This window comes from Vombatus ursinus, unplaced genomic scaffold (assembly GCF_900497805.2).
Source record: "Vombatus ursinus unplaced genomic scaffold, bare-nosed wombat genome assembly UNPS02000577.1, whole genome shotgun sequence".
NCBI classification, from domain to species: Eukaryota; Metazoa; Chordata; class Mammalia; order Diprotodontia; family Vombatidae; genus Vombatus; species Vombatus ursinus.
This window is the reverse complement of record NW_020940355.1, coordinates 28,623,537-28,642,372: the sequence shown is the minus strand read 5'-3', so window position 1 is coordinate 28,642,372 and position 18,836 is coordinate 28,623,537. Positions and strand designations below refer to the sequence as shown.

The 18,836-nt window shown below is 38.2% G+C and overlaps 1 protein-coding gene and 1 pseudogene across 1 annotated transcript in view; both read left to right on the top strand.

Moving 5' to 3' along the window:
- The window catches only part of CNGB3 (cyclic nucleotide gated channel beta 3), a 188,358-nt gene that overhangs the window by 134,686 nt on the left and 34,836 nt on the right, over positions 1-18,836 (top strand). The window contains exon 14 of the mRNA XM_027871946.1: positions 15,267-15,350. Coding sequence (XP_027727747.1) covers positions 15,267-15,350 — 84 coding nt within the window. The remainder of the gene's footprint in view (positions 1-15,266; positions 15,351-18,836) is intronic.
- Positions 11,571-12,018, top strand: LOC114046118 (annotated as a pseudogene).

The following is an 18,836-nucleotide window of genomic DNA, read 5'->3' as shown; positions in this document are numbered from 1 at the left end:
TGAAAAAATCAAATATTCATTTGTTAAGGTTCTATATAAATTGAGTCATTATTTCCTAAAATTCCCATTAAAGATCCTATTTCTCCCAGAAAGACCCTTTTCCATTTATATTTTTGCTAAATGAAAAGCAATTCCATGTAATCATGGGACTACAGAGTTGGAAAATAGCTCAGGGATCATCTTATCCAAAAGCCATCCAAAGCTTGCCAAAATATCCGTGACAAATAGCCACTCAGGCTCTTCCTAAAGACCTAAAGTGATGATTCTAACCTTCCCCTTCCCCTTACTCATTACCTCCCAAAGCAGTCCATTCTACTTTAGCACAGTTCTGATTGTTTGGAAATTTTTACTTCTGTCCAGTCAAAATCTGTCTCTATAACTTCCACATGATGGTTCTAGTTCTGCCATTTTGGATCAAGCAAATTAAATGCAAAAGTAGCAAGCCTCCATTAAAAGCCTGCTCCATGCAAGACCCTAGAATGAAACAAACTAGATAGATAGATAGATAGATGTCTTGAGATATATATCAGATTGTGCATATATGTAAAAGTCATCATCATCATGCCTTATAGAGAGGAATACAATCCCTTTTTTTCAAGGGAGTTCTTCAATTACTTCACAGAATCACAGAATCTGAATGGAAAGTAATTAGAAGTCATTTGGCATAATTGTACCTGAACAGGCATCTTCTATATAACATCCCCAATAAGAGTTCATCCATCTTCCACTTAGAAGACATTCAGTAGCAGCCCATTCCATCCTTTCACAGCTGTAAACATTGGAAAATTCATTCTTATAGATACTTAAAGCCTTTCTCTTTGCAAATTCTTCCCATTGCTCCTAGTTCTGCTCTCTGAGGAAGAGCAAAATGTGTCTCCCACACAATAGCATTTAAGATACTGGACAACATTTATAATGTCCTTTCTAAATCAATCTTTGCCATAATAAAAATCCCCCATTGCTTTAAACTATATATAGATATAGATATAGATATAGATACAGATACAGATATAGATAGAGAGAGAGAGAAAGAGAGAGAGAATGGTTTCTAGTCTTCTTACTATCCTAAATTTGGTTTCATCAATGTCCTTCTTAAAATATGATATCCAAATCTGAACCTACTACTCTAGATGTGCTTTTACTGCACAAGCAGAATTGAAATAGCTCAGAAGAAGCACAAGATGTGCAGATTTAGAGAACCCACCCCAAATGTTCACATGGACTATTTGTGCCCAACCTGTGGTAGAACATTCCAAGTCCATATTGGTCTGATCAGCCATAGTCAGACACACTGAAACTTGACTCTAGCACAGTGATGTCATTTCGGCCCTCTTCGAGAATGAAGGACAACAACCAACTAGAGCAAATTAAAGTGGAGTGGTTTACCTCCCTCATTTTGGACATTAGGCTTTTATTAATGCAGCCTGATGATGCTAGTTTTTTTTGGCTGCTATTGTCACGCTGTTGACACATAGTGAGGTTAAAGTAGGTTTTTAACACTAACTGTTATCTAATTGCCCCTCCCTCAACCAACACCATTGATTTTTTAAACCAACTGTAGGAATTTACATTTATTCCTATAAAATTTCATTTTATTAGACTTAGCTCATCATTCTAGCATGATAACAATCTTTTGGGATTATATCTCTGACATATGATGTGTTATTTATGCCTTCTAGTTTTGTGTTATCCCTATATTTATGTGTGCCATCTATATCTTTATCTAAGCAATTTATCAAGATGCTGAGCAACATAGGATCAAGAGTAGACACATATCTAAGGGACTCTACCAGAAACTTCTCTCCATGTTCATATATAAATTAATCATTGTTCTTTGGAGTGAGTCCTTCAACCAGTTCTGAATACACCTAGCTATCCTATTGAGCATAAAGTCCCCTAAAATCCTGAGGTCTTTTGTAATTGAGCTGCTTTTCTTCACAATTCCCCAATACTGATTTTCTGAAGTGGATTTTTTAACACAAATGTAGGACTTTAAATTTATCACTATCATATTTCATCATATTAAATTTGGCGCTATGTTCTTAGCCTATCAAGATCTTAGCCTGAACTATTACAATAGCCTGCTGATAGACTCCTTGCCTCAACTCTCTCCCCACTCCAGTCTTTCCTCTACCCAATTGTCAAACTAATCCTCTTGAAGTGCAAGTCTGACCATACCACCCCTTTACTCAATAAACTCCAGTGACTCCCTACCACCTCCAGGTTCAAATAAAAAATCCTTTATTTGGCTTTTAAGTTCCATTATAACTTAGCCTCTTTTTATCTTTCCAGTCTTCTTACACAGTATTCCCTTCTACATACATTGTGATACAGGACACTGGGCTACTTACTATTCCTTGCCCAAGACACTTCGACTCTCAACTGTAGGAATTTTTACTAGTTGTCCCCCAAGCCTGAAACTCTCCTTTCTTATCTCTGCTTCCTGGGATCTCTGGCTTCCTTCAAGTCTCAGTTAAAGTCTTACAATCTACAAGAAGCCTTTTACAATCCTCCTTAATCTTAGTGCCTTCCCCTGAGATTGCCTCCAATTTATCCTGTATATAGCTTATTTGTACATAGTTCTTTGTATATTGTTTCTTCCACCAGACCATGAGCTCTTTGAGGGCAGGGCCTGTTTTTGCTTAGCACAATGCCTGACACATGGAAGAAGCTTAATAAACATCTGTTGACTCAACTTGGCTTTTTGGATCCTGACTTAATAACTCAATATTTACTATTACTGCTTCTCTTTCTAGATGTCTTCTTTTAATTACTAAGCACCTCTACTGCTAACTTCCTTCCCGTTATCTACTATATTATATAGTTTAGCAGTTTTGGAAACATTCTCCTAGGAGTGATTACTATATGTTGGAAAGGGATTGGGTATAGAGAGAAACCCAACTAATAGCCATCCAAAAGTAGAATGGTCAGTCTTAAGTGGTGGTAGATTTCCACTACCTGAAGATGCTCAAACAAATGTCCTATAACCACTTGTCAGGTGGTTTACAGGTAGGACTTGAATCTAAATTGTCACTCAGGTCCCTTCTGACTCTGATATTCTGGTATTCCCTTCCTTTTCTGTCTTCAGTTAATCTGTCTTCTTTGATCACATCAGCAAACTCCCCAGCAAATATATTCTTCCATTCATTAAATGAATGCCAAAGAAAGTAATCACAGAATCATAGAATTTTGGAGCTGGAAAAAACCTTACAGATTATCTAATTTGATACCTTTATTTTATAGCTGAGGAAAATGAGTCCTAAGGAGATTAAGTGTGTTACCCAAAGTCACAGAGGTACCAGAAATCCATCATTTCTATATCTTAAGCCCAGCCCAGAAATCAAAATATTATTCTCTAAGACCATCTTTTACTCAATAGTTTGTTCCCAATATCCATTCTATTCTAATTGGTATCAATGATGAAAATCCACCTGTGCCTCTAGTGTCTCCATTCTCCTGTCTAGGATCTCTGTCTCCCTAGAAAGCATTCCTTCTAACGTTATCATTTGTTACCCTGTGAATCACCAAAACTGAGTCATGACTGTTTGGTTTGACAAATCTCAGAAGGTTCTCCATTACATCCTAAATACATGCCCTACAAAAATAGACTACATCCCAATTGTCTGTGACATATGGTTGGTTGGTTGTCCTTCATTTGCAAAGAGGACCAAAATGACATTACTATTTCAGAGTCAAGTTACAGTGTGTCTTACTGTGGCTGATCAGGCCAATATGAGCTTGGAATGCTCTACCACAGGTCGGGCACAAGTAGTCCTCATGAACATTGGAGTGGATTCTCTAAATTTTCATGTTTCACATTTCTTTTGAATTATTTCAATTCTGCTTTGCTCATACAGCACAGAGCCTTCTTTGTTGAATGTGGGCATGCCATGCTGGGTGGCCCTTTGCCAGCATCTCCCATGTCACACAATCAATTCCAAAGTTCTTCAGAGAGACCTTAAGAGTGTCCTTGTATTGCTTCTTCTGACTACCATGTGACTGCTTGCCTTGTGTGAGTTCTCCATAAAATAGTCTTTTAGGCAAGCACACATTTGGCATTCAAACAATGTGGCCAGCTCTCTGAGAGTTGAGCTCTCTCACATAGAATTGAATGTTTGGCAGTTTAGTTCCAGAAACAACCTCAGTGTCCAGTACCTTATCCTGCCAGGTGATCTTTAGAATCTTCCTAAGACAATTCAAATAGAAGCGATTTAGTTTCCTGGCATGGTGCTGGTATACTGTCCATATTTCACAGGCATACAACAATGAGGTCAGCACAATGGCTCTGTAGACCTTCAGTTTGATAGTCCTTCTAATACCTCTTTTCCCCCCACACGTATGGTACTCTTAAAAGAAAGTCAATACATCTCTTCTTTCTTTAATGAATACTTGATACCCTTTCTCTCCCTTTGATGGCATTTGTGAATCCCTTCTAAAGAGAAGAGTAAGCTGCTTTCTCATTAAAGAATTTGGCTCTAACTCTGGGGAAATGGTCTCAAACCTATCACATAACAATAGTCCTTCCTTTACTTCTCTGTCATTTTCTTTAACCCTCTGACATACATTTAGATGTCCCACTAGTTCCTTGGATTCTTTTTCTTCTTTGTTTTCCTCCTCAAGCATTTCTTCCATTCTTCCAAGAAACTCTTCATTCTCCCTCATATACTAGGGAGTAGAAAAGTACTCTCTTACTGTTTTCAGCTCTTCCTTCAGAAGAAAGATCAACCTGCATTTTGCATATGCACAGTTGTTGTTTGGTGCTGGGAAAACGCAAACATGGTGCAATTCTCTAATCATTGGAGGTCATTTGTCCTGAAGGACAAGTATTCATCTTGCTGTCCATATTTGCTGACACTGAGATATTAATTTCTTTGAGGCTCTTACTACTAACTACCAAGTATTCTCATCTGTTGGCTAAACTTAAGGAAGGGAGGAAGTTGCTAGAGGGTAAAGTGCCCTTAAGAAAGAGTCTTTTGTTGCTGCTGTTATTGTTGTTGTTGTTGTTTGGGTTATTTTTTTTTAATAAGGACTTTTGTTTTCCCAGCTACAGTTGATCTGCACGAGCAGATTCATGCCAGTGACCTAATGCAAACAGTAGCTGTCTGTACTCAGAATCAAAGAATCTCATTATTGAAAGAAACCTAAGAAACATCTAGTCTAACCTATACCTGAAAAAGAATCTACTCTACAACCTATATGACAAGTGTTCATCCATCTTTTCTTTTCTGTCCTCTAACCGTCAGACACTATCTGCTTATGTCTTCTCCAAAATATTGGGAGAGGTTGCTATTATACTCTAGACTGAAAGCATCTAGTTATTTGGCAAGAAATACTGAAGTTGCCTAAACCAATTCTGGCCTTTGGCATATTTTGCAGACATGCCTCTCCAACCCATGAATTATTTCCAAGAACAACGTCATCTTTCGCTTTGGTGATCCTCCAGCCTTTACTGGCCCCTCAAATACTGAAGGGGTTGACTCAAATATAGCTTAGACTAAGAAACCAAACCATTACTGAGGTTCATATTTTGCCATGCCTGTGTGTGTATATGGATATTGACACACGTAGAAAAGATGGCAAAAATTTGAAAGGTCATCTTTTCACATATTTTGGTATGGAAATACCATTATGAACTAAAATGAATAACAAAGGCCCAGGTAAGTGCCCTAATGGTCTGGTTTTTCTCCACCATCTCAACTTATTGTCCATTTCCATTGACTTCAGCAGAAATACTTGAATTCCTGAATACCATATTTCTTTCACATTTAACAGGGAGAATTTTTGTCTTCTCCTAAAATTAGACTTGAAAGCATGGGACAAGCCTAAGAGGTCATCTAGTCTAAGCTATATTGGAACAGGAATAATTATTGTGCAAAAGCATTAGAAAGTAAGACTCTAAATGGGTAGTTCATCCTATGACGCTGCAGCTGCCATGATTTAGTTTAGTCTTTGGCAACCTCAAAATCTGAGATAATTTTCAGTTCTAGAATTATGTCAAGATCTATGAAATGTCAAGATCTACCACCTACTTTGTGTGGAGAGTCTAATCAGAGAAAGATTAAAAATTATACTTCATCCTCATGAAGGATTCATGTTGTCTCAACTCCAGTATTACCTTCTAAGCAGATAAATCAGAATTTTGCCCATGTACAGGGAAATTGTCTTCTTTCTTACAATCTTCCTATTCCTTCCTTACCTTCAAAACCTTCCTAAGGTTTTGTTTTTACTTATACTTTCGATAAGAGAATTTGACTTCAAAAATACTTTGTCAAATGAAAGATTAGATCTTAGGCAAGGCACCCTCTCTAAGCCTCAGTTTCCTCATGTATAAAATAAGGAGGTTCTGCTAAATAACCTCCAATTCTAGATCTATGATCTAATGAATGTCACTTATCATCTTCTATAGTTAAAATTTCAAAACCATAAAAAGATAAATTTTAAAATTTCCCCTCACCTTTAATCTCCCACTGACGGCTCAAATGGCAACTGAGATCTCTGGTACCTAAACAAGGTACTGAAATATATGGCACACAGATCTGTAACAATTGTGATGCACAGGACAAATTTCACAAAACCACCCAGAGCAAGCAAGATGAAATATACCCTAAAAAAAAAACCCTCTTAAAATAAATTAGAATGAGGGAGGGTAAAGATCTCAGTAATACAAGGCAGTGTGAGAGGCAGAGTCCCCAGGACACCACTCAGAATGTTAAAGAGACATGAAGCACTTGAGGTTTTGCTGGGGAAATGGCTGATCTGAGAAGCAGGAGGTGGAGGGATAGAAAAAAGCTGGAATAGAGAAAAGATCACTCAGAATGTGGTTACTGAGAAAAAGATGGAGACTGGATGGAGTTACTAGAAATTAGCTTCCTATTTTAACTAATTAATTTAGATGCTAAACTCAGTTCTTTCTATATCATAGGAGGAATAGAATATGTTGCAATCAGAATAATCTAAATTTCAGTGATTTGTTACAAATCCTCAGTCATCCTGTCCTAATTACAGTTCTTGCAACATATAGTCAGTGCATAATAAATGTCTGATGAAAACAGTGGATAGATCACTGGGCCTGGAGACAGGGAGGCCTGAGTTCAGATCTGCCCTCAGACAGGCAAATCCCTTGAACTCTGCCTGCCTCAGTGTCTTCATCTGCAAAATGGTGGTGATAATAGCACCTACCTCCTGGTAATTTTGTGGAAGATCAAATAAGATAGTATGTGTAAAATGCTTAACACAGTACCTATCACATAGTAAGCATTTGATAAATGCTTGTTTCCTTTCTAATAGAAATGAAAAATAATATAGCATTCCAATACGAATCAACAAAACTGAGACACTAAAAGTAGAAAAGATACTGCTATTCTGATAATAAATATGTTTCATCTCCAACATCCCTTATTATTCTCAGACCTCAAGAAATTATGAGATCAATGACCCAAATAGGATACAATATTAAGGAAAGAATCTGAAAAAAATAAAGTGTGTGCTTTGACCTATATTTGATTTAATCACTGAGGCAAGTAACTGAAAAAATAAGAAAGGCAATTCTATTGTTTATATTTACTGAATGTCAGCTATTTATAGTGAATGGCTTAGAACTGGGCCCCTGACCAGGGTAAGTAAAATAAGATAAGGAAGATAATTGAGAAATAAAAACATTAAGATAAATCATTGGAAAGTAACTTCCACACTAGAAGAATCAGACCTATTAATGTAGTCCAGGAAGATAGATTAGATGATCTCTCAAGGTCTTTTTTGACCCATGACATGGTATATCCTAGCTTTCTCACTGGAATTTTACATTCTGCTAATGTGTTCCCTGGCTTTGATAACCGAGTTTTCCCAGAGCCTAGACTTTTGTATTGCTAAAATACCAAAAAAAAAAAAAAGAAAAAAGAAAGAAAGAAAGGCTCTTTCAAGATAACCTCATAGCATGTGTTCTGACCCCATATGCTCTTCATGGAATAGTTGATAGAATGCAAGACCTAAGTTCAAATTCCATCTCATCCATTAAACTAGCTATATGACCCTGGGCAAGTCATTTTACCACTATTAACCTTAGTTTTTCATATGTAAATTGAGGGGCGTAGGACTCTATGGTCTGTAATGTCCCTTCCAGCTCTGACCTTAGGATTCTTACGTATTTTTCCTGGCCATACATGTTCCCAATGCATGTCCACTCTTCCCACTGTATTTGGTGTGTATATTAACAGGAGGGAGTGCCACAGGTTTGTGGAAGAAGTGGTTATTGCCACTTTTCTTATTATGCTGTTTCAGTAAATATCTTCGCTTTGGACAAACTACTGCACATTGCTCTGGTTGACTCATTAAAGTCGATACTAGAGTAGGATTTGCCAACCAGGATTGTGAGAGGATGTAGACTTATACAGTACCTTGAATCTCAAGTAGCCTTATCTAAAGGATCCATTTATCACGTTGGAAGGGCAGTGCCCCCACGTGCCACAGCATAGGGGCTCATCTGAAGTCTCCATTTTAGTCTCTGAGTATACAGGAGTCCCCCTGGAGAAAAAAATAACCATAATTTTTCTTTAGCTTACAAGCTGAAATTAGACAGCTGGCTTTTCTGATGTGTTTCATTTATAGTTCAAACTAGTTGTTCGAATATGACTTTGCACAGTTGTGCACTTAAGTCCTGATCTCTTTTTATTACTGTGTTCATAATATGTATAGGAACTGACGTGAGCTTGATGAATACCACATTTTTGAAATACCAACATGTAGCATTGTACCTGGAGCCACACAGGAGCATGTTAGTTATAGGAATACTTTATGTCTTAATAAAGATGCTAAGAGTATTCTGCAAAATGTTCAAAGATACTCTGGAAGTAGGAGAAACACTAACAAAAATGGGGCTCTTTTTTGTTTCATGGACCTCTTTGGTGAATAATCTGATGAAGCCTATGGACCCCTTCTCAGAATAATGTTTTTAAATGCGTAAAATAAAAATACATAGACTAAAGAAACCAATTATGTTGAAATGCAGTTTTCAAAAAATTTTTAAAGCAAATTCATGTACCCCAGGTTAAGAACTCCTGCAGGAAACAATATAAGACAACAACAAAAAAAAAAATCCTGTCCTCCTCCAGTAATTTACATCAATGAATAACATTTTGAATTCCCTAGTAGGAAGGAAGCTCTCAAATAGAGCTGGAAGCTGGTCAGTGGACCTATTCCTGGGGATAAGACTAATTTCTCTTATCAAAGACAGAATACCAGAAGATAGATCATTAGAACTGAAATGGGAGAAAAGTACACCTGCAGAGCAAAGAGCGACTAACAATGATCTGAGGCCTCTGCATCTCCCAGTGTGTGGACTTCATTATCCCAAGTTAAGGAACGTTTCAGAGGAATATCCGTGTCTGTTTAGGGAAGAACCATTTTTAATTTTAGGTGCCTATACAACTAAAGTCTTGAAGCATTGACAAGCAAGTGATATAGAGAGAAAAAAAAGATTAAGCTCAGAGAAAGTATTGGAAGACTAGCTATGACATCAGAAATTCTTAACCTGGGGGGTCCATTAATTTTTAATGTATATTTTGATAATTACATTTCAATATAACTGGTTTCCTTTATAATTTTATTTTATTTTATGCATTTGAAAATATTATTCTGGGGGAAAAGTCCATAAGCTTCGTCAGACTACCAAAAGGAGCCATGACACACATGCAAAAAATACCTAAAACCCTCGCTTTATGCGTAGATGAAATCTGAATGGTGAGGATCTTGAAGTCCCAAGGCAGGAATGCTTGCCAATGCTGGAGAAACAATTTTGCAGAAGTGGACCATACACCAAATGTATGCTAAGGTTTTCAGCATTATCCAACACAAAAGTAAGAAGTCTTCTGCCTATGGCACGGGGAGAATGAAGCATGGTTGGTCTAGACCAAGAGGGGAGAACCTGCGGCCTCAAAGCCATATGTGGCCTTCTAGGTCCTCAAGTGCAGCCCTTTGACTGAATCTAAATTTCACAGAACAAATCCTCTTAATAAAAGAATTTGTTCGGTAAAACTTGGACTCAGTCAAAAGGGTACACCCAAGGATCTAGAAGGCCACATGTGGCCTCCAGGCTGCAGATTCCCCATGCCTGGTCTAGACCATTCCTCAAAATGAAGGTTCTGTAAAAGGCAAATGCAGGCTTTGTTCAGCAAAAGTAGATGCCCATAGAATGAGCATCAGAAAATGAAGATAGGTCAAGGATAGGCATCACCCCAGGCTGAAAATGTAGATCCTGACCTTATTAACACTTGTTTAAGGGTCTGTTCCACCTGGACTCATAAGATGTCATGAAGAAGTTGTGATGAACATTAAAGTTATAGAATATCTTTTTTTGATAGACAACAGTGGACTTGAGTAACCATTGTGTTCCAATCGCTCTATGAGAGACATTTGAGCAAAGACTTTTACAACCTATGAAAGTGGTAGGACTCTGAGGATAGTGAGGCATCATGTTTGTTCCATTTTTTGCTATGCTATTTCATTAAATGCCTTTATTTTTAACTAACTATATCCTCTGAATGACTAAAAAGAAAAGCGTCCATATCAGTGTGACTCATGAGCTACAGTTTTCAGTGACTACTAAACCACAGAGTACCTTGAATTTGGATTAGTCTGGGAGACTCACCTCTGTTGGCGAGGTACAGACAGTAAACCATCTTTCCGTTTATAAATGCCATTCACTTTACAAAGTAGTCACAATTTTCAAATGTTAAGTGTACAGTGAATTTATGTAAGTTAAATAATTTTTCTAATGACTTCTATTGTGACCATGAATGTGTATTCCCAAAGAAAGCAATCAGTCTTCGTAGCCATAAAAAAAAAATTCACATTTATGGCACAGTGGATAGAGCACCAGCCCTGGAGTCAGGAGGACCTGAGTTGAAATCCAGCCTCAAGATATTTACTAGCTATGTGACCCTAGGCAAGTCACTTAACCCTGATAGCCTCACCAAAAAAAAAAAAATCACATTTAAGAAAGTAACAAAATCTTATATTAAAAAAATCACACATTGAAATCATCATCTCTCTCTGAATTCCAGTAATAGTCTCCCATTTGGCCTCCCTGCCTCCAATATCTTCCCTTTCCAACTCATCCTCCTGAGGAGCAATGACAAACTGACATTGCCAAAGTCCAGTTCTGACCATGTCACTCCCCTGCTCCAGGAGTCTCAGTGGCTTCTTTTTATCATTCACATAAAATACAAATTTCTCTTTTTGGTCATTAAAATCCTTCAAAGTCTGGTCCAACCTTTCTTTCCTAAATCTTTTCATGTTACTTTCCCTCATGTTATATTCCAGATAAACCAGCCTCTTTCTGACCCCATATGTGACGTTCAATTTCCCGCCTTTATACGGGCTGTCCCTCTTTAACTAGAACACTCTCCTTCTTCATCTCCATGATTTAAGGATAAGCTCATGTGCCATCAGCTTCAAGATACCTCTGGAAAGTGTACTGGCTCTGGAGTCAGAGAAGTCAGCCTTGGCTTCAAATCCTGCCTGTGGAGTCTGAGCACAGCCACTGAGCATGGGGATTATCTGATAGGAATTTGGGCATGAACCGTACTTGCAGCATAGCTGATTGACTGACAGGAGAGCAGACTGTAGAATTCAAAGAAGTCTTTTCACCGTTTGATTAGGATGGAGAAAAAGGAATTAGTGTAATGAAGTCACTTAGGCAGAACCCCCCCAGGAGAGGAATTACAGAATATGATTAATGAATTAGATGCTGATAGGAATGCACAGTTGACTTTGCAGAATTTCTGCTGATGATGGCAAGAAAATGAAAGACACAGATTGTGAAGAAGAAATTAGAGAAGAGTTCCATGTGTTTGCTGAACATAGTGATAGTTTGATTAGCGCAGAACTTTGCCATATGATGACAAACTTTGGAGAGAAGTTAAAAGAGGAAGAGGTTGATGAAATGACTGGGGAAGCAGATGGTGATGGTGATGGTCAAGTCAACTATGGAGAGAGTTTGTATAAAAGATGACAGCAAAGTGAAGCATTGTCCAGAATATATTGTTCTGATACAAAATTTTTTACTTGCCTTTCCTTTGGTACTTATCTGTAAAAGGCTTTCCCCTAGCTACTTCTTTCTTCCAAATCTCTCTTCTCTTTATTCTACTGTCATTGTCCTGAAACTTTATTTTGGGAAATTGATCAGGTAATGTGGATTCTTCTGGATATATCTAAGCCCTTTTGCACAATTAAACTTAGCTAGAGTTGGCCAAATGAGGGAAACATCTGGGTTGTGCTTTTCTTTTTTACATGAAGAAGTAGCTTTCTCTAGGAAGGGTCAGCATGTTGTTAAAATAGGGAGTTATAAAACACTGTGTTGTCTATGGACAGTCAACAACATACACTTAGATTGACAGATGGTTGTACTATATCCGAATACTCACATGATAGTGTGTTTTGTGTTGGGTTTGGTTTTTTTTTGTACTGCTGGTCTTACATCAGAAAATGTTTTTCTATTCTTACTTTTAAAACTTTGATAGCCACTTAATTTTTAAAATTAAAAATGTCTGTTTCAGACAATAATTTTGCCTCAAATCCATTCCAAGTTGCATATTTGTTTTCCAATTTTAAAAAATTAAAATTTAAAATAAATTCTGCTTCATATGCTTATTATCTGTATGACTTTGGACAAGTTGAATGAACTTCCTGGGCCTCAATTTGAAGGCAAAAAAATCCCATCTGAGTGGAATGCCTTCCCTCTCAAAATAAGTCCCTTCTCAACTAAGAAACAAATAAGGCTCTGCCCAAAAGATAATTTATTTTAGAGTTGCCACCAAAAACTGGGTTACTCTTCAGATGAAATCATGTTATTAACTGCCTGGAATTTGTTTTGGAAAAAGATTTGTCAATAGAAAATGGCATAAAGAAAATAAATACTGCATAAAGATAGTAAAACTCCTCTGTAAGATACCCTACAAAAAATATGGAGTCAAAGTTTCAATGGCTCAGGGAAAAGTAAGATCTATGTCTATACTAATTCAAGTGGAAACATCGTGATTAATTTAGAATTGTCAATTCAATTGAGGTCATCAATGAAGAACAAACTGTATAATCTTCTTTCCTTGGCATTTAAAGGCATTCATAATTTTACTCCAGCCTACCATTCCAGGTTTATTTCACATAACTATTCTTCATGTGTTCTACATACTACTTAGAACCATTTCCCACCTCCATGTCTTTGTATAAGCTATGGCTCTTATTGGGAATGTAGTCCCTCCTCAATTCCACCCTTTAGGATCCCTAGTTTTCATCAAGGTTCAGTTCAGGTGACTCCTCCAACAAAAAGCCTTTCCTGATCTCCAAAGTTCTTAGTGTCTTTTCTTCCCTAAACTTCATTTTTGTCACTAAATTTTGTTTTATTAGTGTGGGGAACTCCTTGTATGAAAACACCTTCCACCAACACCAGCAATCTCTCTGTACCTCATTGTCTCAGGGAGATGCTTGGAGCGCTAAGAGGTTAATAAATTTTGCCTACAGCCACAGGGCTAATATGTGGCAAAGGCAGAATTTGAACCCAGATTTCCCTGACTCCAAGGCCTGCCTTCTATCCATTATGTCTTACCACCATGTCACTCCCATAATAATCATATATATACTTACAGATTTCATGTTTTATCCACCTCCCCCAAGTAGAATGCAAGTTCCTTTAGGATAGACACTTTTCCACTGTGTGTGTGTGTGTGTGTGTGTGTGTGCGCGTGCGTACGCACGTCTATTAAGTGTGAACCTATTAAGTGTTAATTGCTTTGAATTGTGGTTGAAGCCACAAAATGATGTTCTTATGATTAGACACAAACTTGACTGCAATCCATTGGGAACAGGCCTCACTCTACAAAATGCTTCTCCCTCAGTGGTCATAAATTTGCACAGTTCTGCCTCCCCACTACCTTTGCAAATAGAATAATATATTTGCAAGGCAAAATGCTAATCCTAAAAGGCTACAGCCTATAGCCATGAAGCAGAACAAAGATCAACTGGTCAGCAGTGGAAATTCCATAACCCTGGCCTCATTCTTACTTTGCCAAATAAAAAAACGATTGACTACTGTTTGACCAACCAAAATAACTACTCATAAAGCTATAGACTGATCTGCACCTTTACTATGTATGTTCATACACCCTAATACTCCCAGTTAAAATTCTCAATGTCTCCATTTTCCCCTATGCAGCCCTATAGTACTGGTAGGATTACAAAGCAGGAGGAAAGCATAAGTCAACAGTCAAAGCCCAGGAAAAAGGGTGACATCCAAAAAAACAACAACGGTGCGATAAAGTACAGATTAAATTTCAATTCAGGAACATATATCAAAGCTCATAAACTGACCTGCCTTGTGAAGAGGGTTTAAAGATCCAGGAGTGAATTTATCATCTCCAAGAACAAAGATGGATTGGGTACCTGCTCTGTGTAAATACATAGATGCAAAGCAATACAGAGATAAGTTAAGTAAACTGAGGCCCAAAGAATGTCCTGCCTTCAAGAAGATGGTAGTCTGGTTGGGGACATTGACATATAAATTTAATTCAATTCAGTAAGTACTTATTAAGTGCCTATTTTTATACTCATTTCCTTCCCTAGAATTGACTTGGTACCCAAAACTGTAGATAAGTGTTCCTTTCTAGTCACAAGCCTGCGACCGTCAATGCATTTCATCCTGTGGTATAGTGGAGCCTGCTCCCATAATAAAATAACACCTTACATTAGGTCATTACCAACATATTTGCTTGCCTTCATGTAGACATAGAACTAAAGAGAAACTGAAATTTGTTTTACAAGAGTTCAGTGCATTTTAAATCACTGCAACAAGTCACTCTATCTTTTAAAGGAAAATCTGTATCCTTGATGGAAAATGCTTAATATTCCTGGCAAAGGTGACGTATTGGCAGATTCACACTCAAGTTGTCAGTGACATATCATAGGATCAACATTCAAGAGTTTAAAGGGATCTCAGAGGCACTCTTGTCCAACCCTCTCATTTTACAAATGCAAGAAATGTGGCCCATGTAGGTGGTCACCTGCTCATAGTGATACAAGTAGCAAGTAAGAAAATCAGGATCTGAATCCAGGGCTTGGATTCACCATTTGCCAAATGCTTCACTAAATACTTTACAATATCTATTATTTCCAATCTGCTATAAAAACCATTTGGGTTATTTCTTAAAGATGTAACAAAGGTATTACTCAAGTATAGAGAAAAAATGTGTTGTTTTTTTTTTTTTTTTCATTTACATTAGGGGTGTGATATACAGATGATTTATGACATGCTGCTGAAATTGAAATCCTGTGTGTATTTACCTGGTGACTTTGTCTGCAAAAAGGTGAGTGAACTCTATTTTTCAAATGCAAGAATAATAAGTAGATTCAAAGTGGAGTTCAGATATAGGCCAAGAGTAAGCTTTAAATAAAATTTGTCCTGAGTGAATTTCATGGTACAGAGATAATTATGATATACAGAGCTGGATAATAATCATAATGGGCTCCCAAACATCAAAATGTACAAGACAATATGGATTCCATTACTTACATGACAGAATATAGACTTTGAGTAGTCTGAAAAACTGCTTTCCATCAATGTAAATTACAGTCACAGGTCATTAATTTAAAATATTTAAAGAGGAAGAAAAAGTTACAGAAGCTGGAAGTGTTCTGCTTTTTAAAACTGTCAGCAGTTACTCTTATATGATTATCCACTTTGGGGATTATCTAGAGGCCATTTTTATTTTGTTTTGGTTTTTTTTAGGCAATGGGGGTTAAGTGACTTGCCCAGGGTCACACAGCTAGTAAGTGTCAAGTGTTTGGTCTGAGGCCGGATTCGAACTCAGGTACTCCTGACTTAAGGGCAGGTGCTCTATCCACTGTGCCACCTAGCTGCCCCTAGAGGCCATTTTTAAAACAAAGTATCTTCCTCCTGCAACCCCAGAAAGGTGATAGTCCCTCATTAATGGTGGGAAGATGGGGTCCTATCCTAAGGAAAACAGAATTAGTTGGGAAATTTTCTGCTGAATTTCTTTTACCCATCCCCAGACTACGTTGCCTCGACTCCAGCCCTCATCCCCAGCTCTTTGCCTCTGAAAACTTGGATTCCACCCCAGACCATCTTAGGCTTAGATAGGCCAGCTTTTGCCTTACCTTGTCCAGACCTAAGGCTTCACCTCACTTCCCTGCTATCTCCAGGCTATCCCACCCCTCTTTCCTGCCTAGAGACAGCTCCATGACAAAATAGGTAGAACACTGGACCTGAAATGACCGAAGTCAGGAAGATCCAAGTTTGAATTTGGCTTCAGATACTTATGAGCTATGTGACCCTGGACAAGTCACTTAACTCCTGCCTGCTTGCTTCAGTTTCCTCAGCTGGGAAATGGGGATGACAATAGCATTTACTTCCTAGTGTTGTTGTAAAAGGCCAAATGAGATAATATTTGTAAATATAGCCTTGGACCATGCTTCATAAATGCTTGCTTCCTTCCCAACCTCCTTCTTCCTTTAGAATTCAAGCTTCTTGAGGGTAGGGGCTGTTTTGCTTGCTTATATATGTATCACCAACACTTAGTACAATGCTGGGAATATAGTAAGGACTTATAAATTCTCCGTGGCAAAGCAGATAGAGTGCTGGGCCTAGAGTCAGAAAGACTGCTTCCCAAGTTCAAATGTGGCCTCAAGACTTTTATTAGCTGTGTGACCTTGGGCAAGTCACTTAACTCTGTTTACTTTTGTTTCCTCATCTATAAAATGATCTGGAGAAGAAAGGGCAAACTGCTCCAGTATCTTTGCCAAGAAAACCCCAAATAGGGCCACAAAGAGTCAGACTTGACTGAAAAATGACTCAACAACAATAAATTCTCCATCTTTCTTCCTTCTCATCCCCAATACACACACACACACACATACACACATACACACACACACACACACACACACACACACACCCACACACACACACACCCTTCAAAACAAAGTTTAGTTCAAAGCTAAATGCAAATTATTTTGGATTATCTATTCTTTATTCCCTCTGGAATAAAATATAAACTCCTTAGTCCAACATGTAAGGCCCTCCACAATTGGGCTCCACCAGACTTTTCCAACAATATTTCATATTATTCCCCTTCATCAACCAGGTTTCCTCCAAACTAGACAACTAGCTGTTCCCAGAACTCAGATCAGTGCATCTCCTGCCTCCTCCCACATTCATCCATACTATCCCATGTGTCTAGAATGCATTCCTTTTCTATAACCCTTTCTCAAACTCCTTGTCTTCCTTCAAGGCTCAACACAGGTGCAGTCTCTTCTACAAAGTTTTCCTGAGCCACCAAGGCATATGTGCTCTCTCCCTCCTCAAATTGTATATTTTTGCTTACCTTTGTACATTATTGATATTCACAGAGTGTGTGTCAACACACCCTGCCACTGTCTATGCACACCAATGGTGCTATCTTGCCTCATCTCCAATAGAATGTAAGCTATTTGAGGACAGTCTAGCTTATCCTTAGTACTCTGTTTTACACAATAGGAGATACTTAATATATGTTTGCCAAACCAAATTGAATTGAATTGTTTGGGGAAGTTGTTCATTCATTTCAGTTGTGTCTGACTCTTCTTGACCCCATGTGGAGTTTTCTTGGCAGAGATACTGCTCATTATACAGATGAGGGTTAAGTGACTTGGCCAGGGTCATAGAGCTAGTGTCTGGGGTCATATTTGAACTCAGGCCTTCCTGACTCCAGAGCCAGCGCTCTATTCACTGTGCCACCTAGCTGCTGTGCTACCTGGGGCAAGGTCACTCCTAAAATCAAGAGAGTATGGATGATCAAGGACTAGAAGGTAGAATCAAAACCTTGCAATTTTTGAACCAGAAGGAACTTTAGAGACCAATTCTAGTTCAATGCGATATTTTAGGAGGAAAGGCAGCATGATGTCATGGATAGGGCACTGGAGTGCAAGTTAGGATAGACTTGGTTCAAATCCTGCCTCAGACCCTGTGGGCGAGTCACTTAATTTCTCTGTGATTCAATTCCCTCAAAAGTAAAATAAAGGGGCTGGAAATGATGTTGTCCAAGGTCTCCTCCAGTTCTAAATCTACAATCCTATATCAAGGGGTTCCTTAAGATTCCAAAAGATAGCTCCAAGCCAGAGCTTTGTCTCAGGAAGCCTAAATTTTTAAAAATATTAAAAGCACTTGTGGTCCTTCAGCGGAGCAGAAACAAATAAGCTTAGTACCTGTAAGCAAGAATAATTAGTCAAATGAGGGAGCTACTAAGTGGCTTGTAAATCTCCCCCACCCACCCCCAACAGCTTCATCCCTGGTCAATTCCTTTCTGGCCTGGCCTGGCCCACTTTCATCCACTCTCCCCAGTGACATTCCAGAATCAGAATTTCCTGACCTTCCTCCACACTCCTCAAGGGAATTCAGGCACACTTCACAAGCATGTTTTATACCCCCAGCCCCAGAAGCAAAAATCATTAGTTTCAGCTCTAGTCCAAGGTCACTTAGCCACTGAATGCATATTAATTCATTTGACCAAGTATCTCATATTAGCTATAGGGAGGTGTACATAATCAGTTCTCAAACACCAGGTCAATTAATGAATCCCCACTAACTCCGGAGTCTTAAAGAAGTCCATATCAATTAAAAACGAGGCTAGTGTTAAGGAATCCTAGCGACAAAAATGGAAAATAAACATTGGAACAACCCCACTGCTTCCATTCTACCTTCAGGACACTAATGCTACAACCCTATATTTGGAGGTTTTCATGTGGGCACAGCCTTACGTCATCAAGAAAGCATTCCTAATTGTCCAAGCATCAGA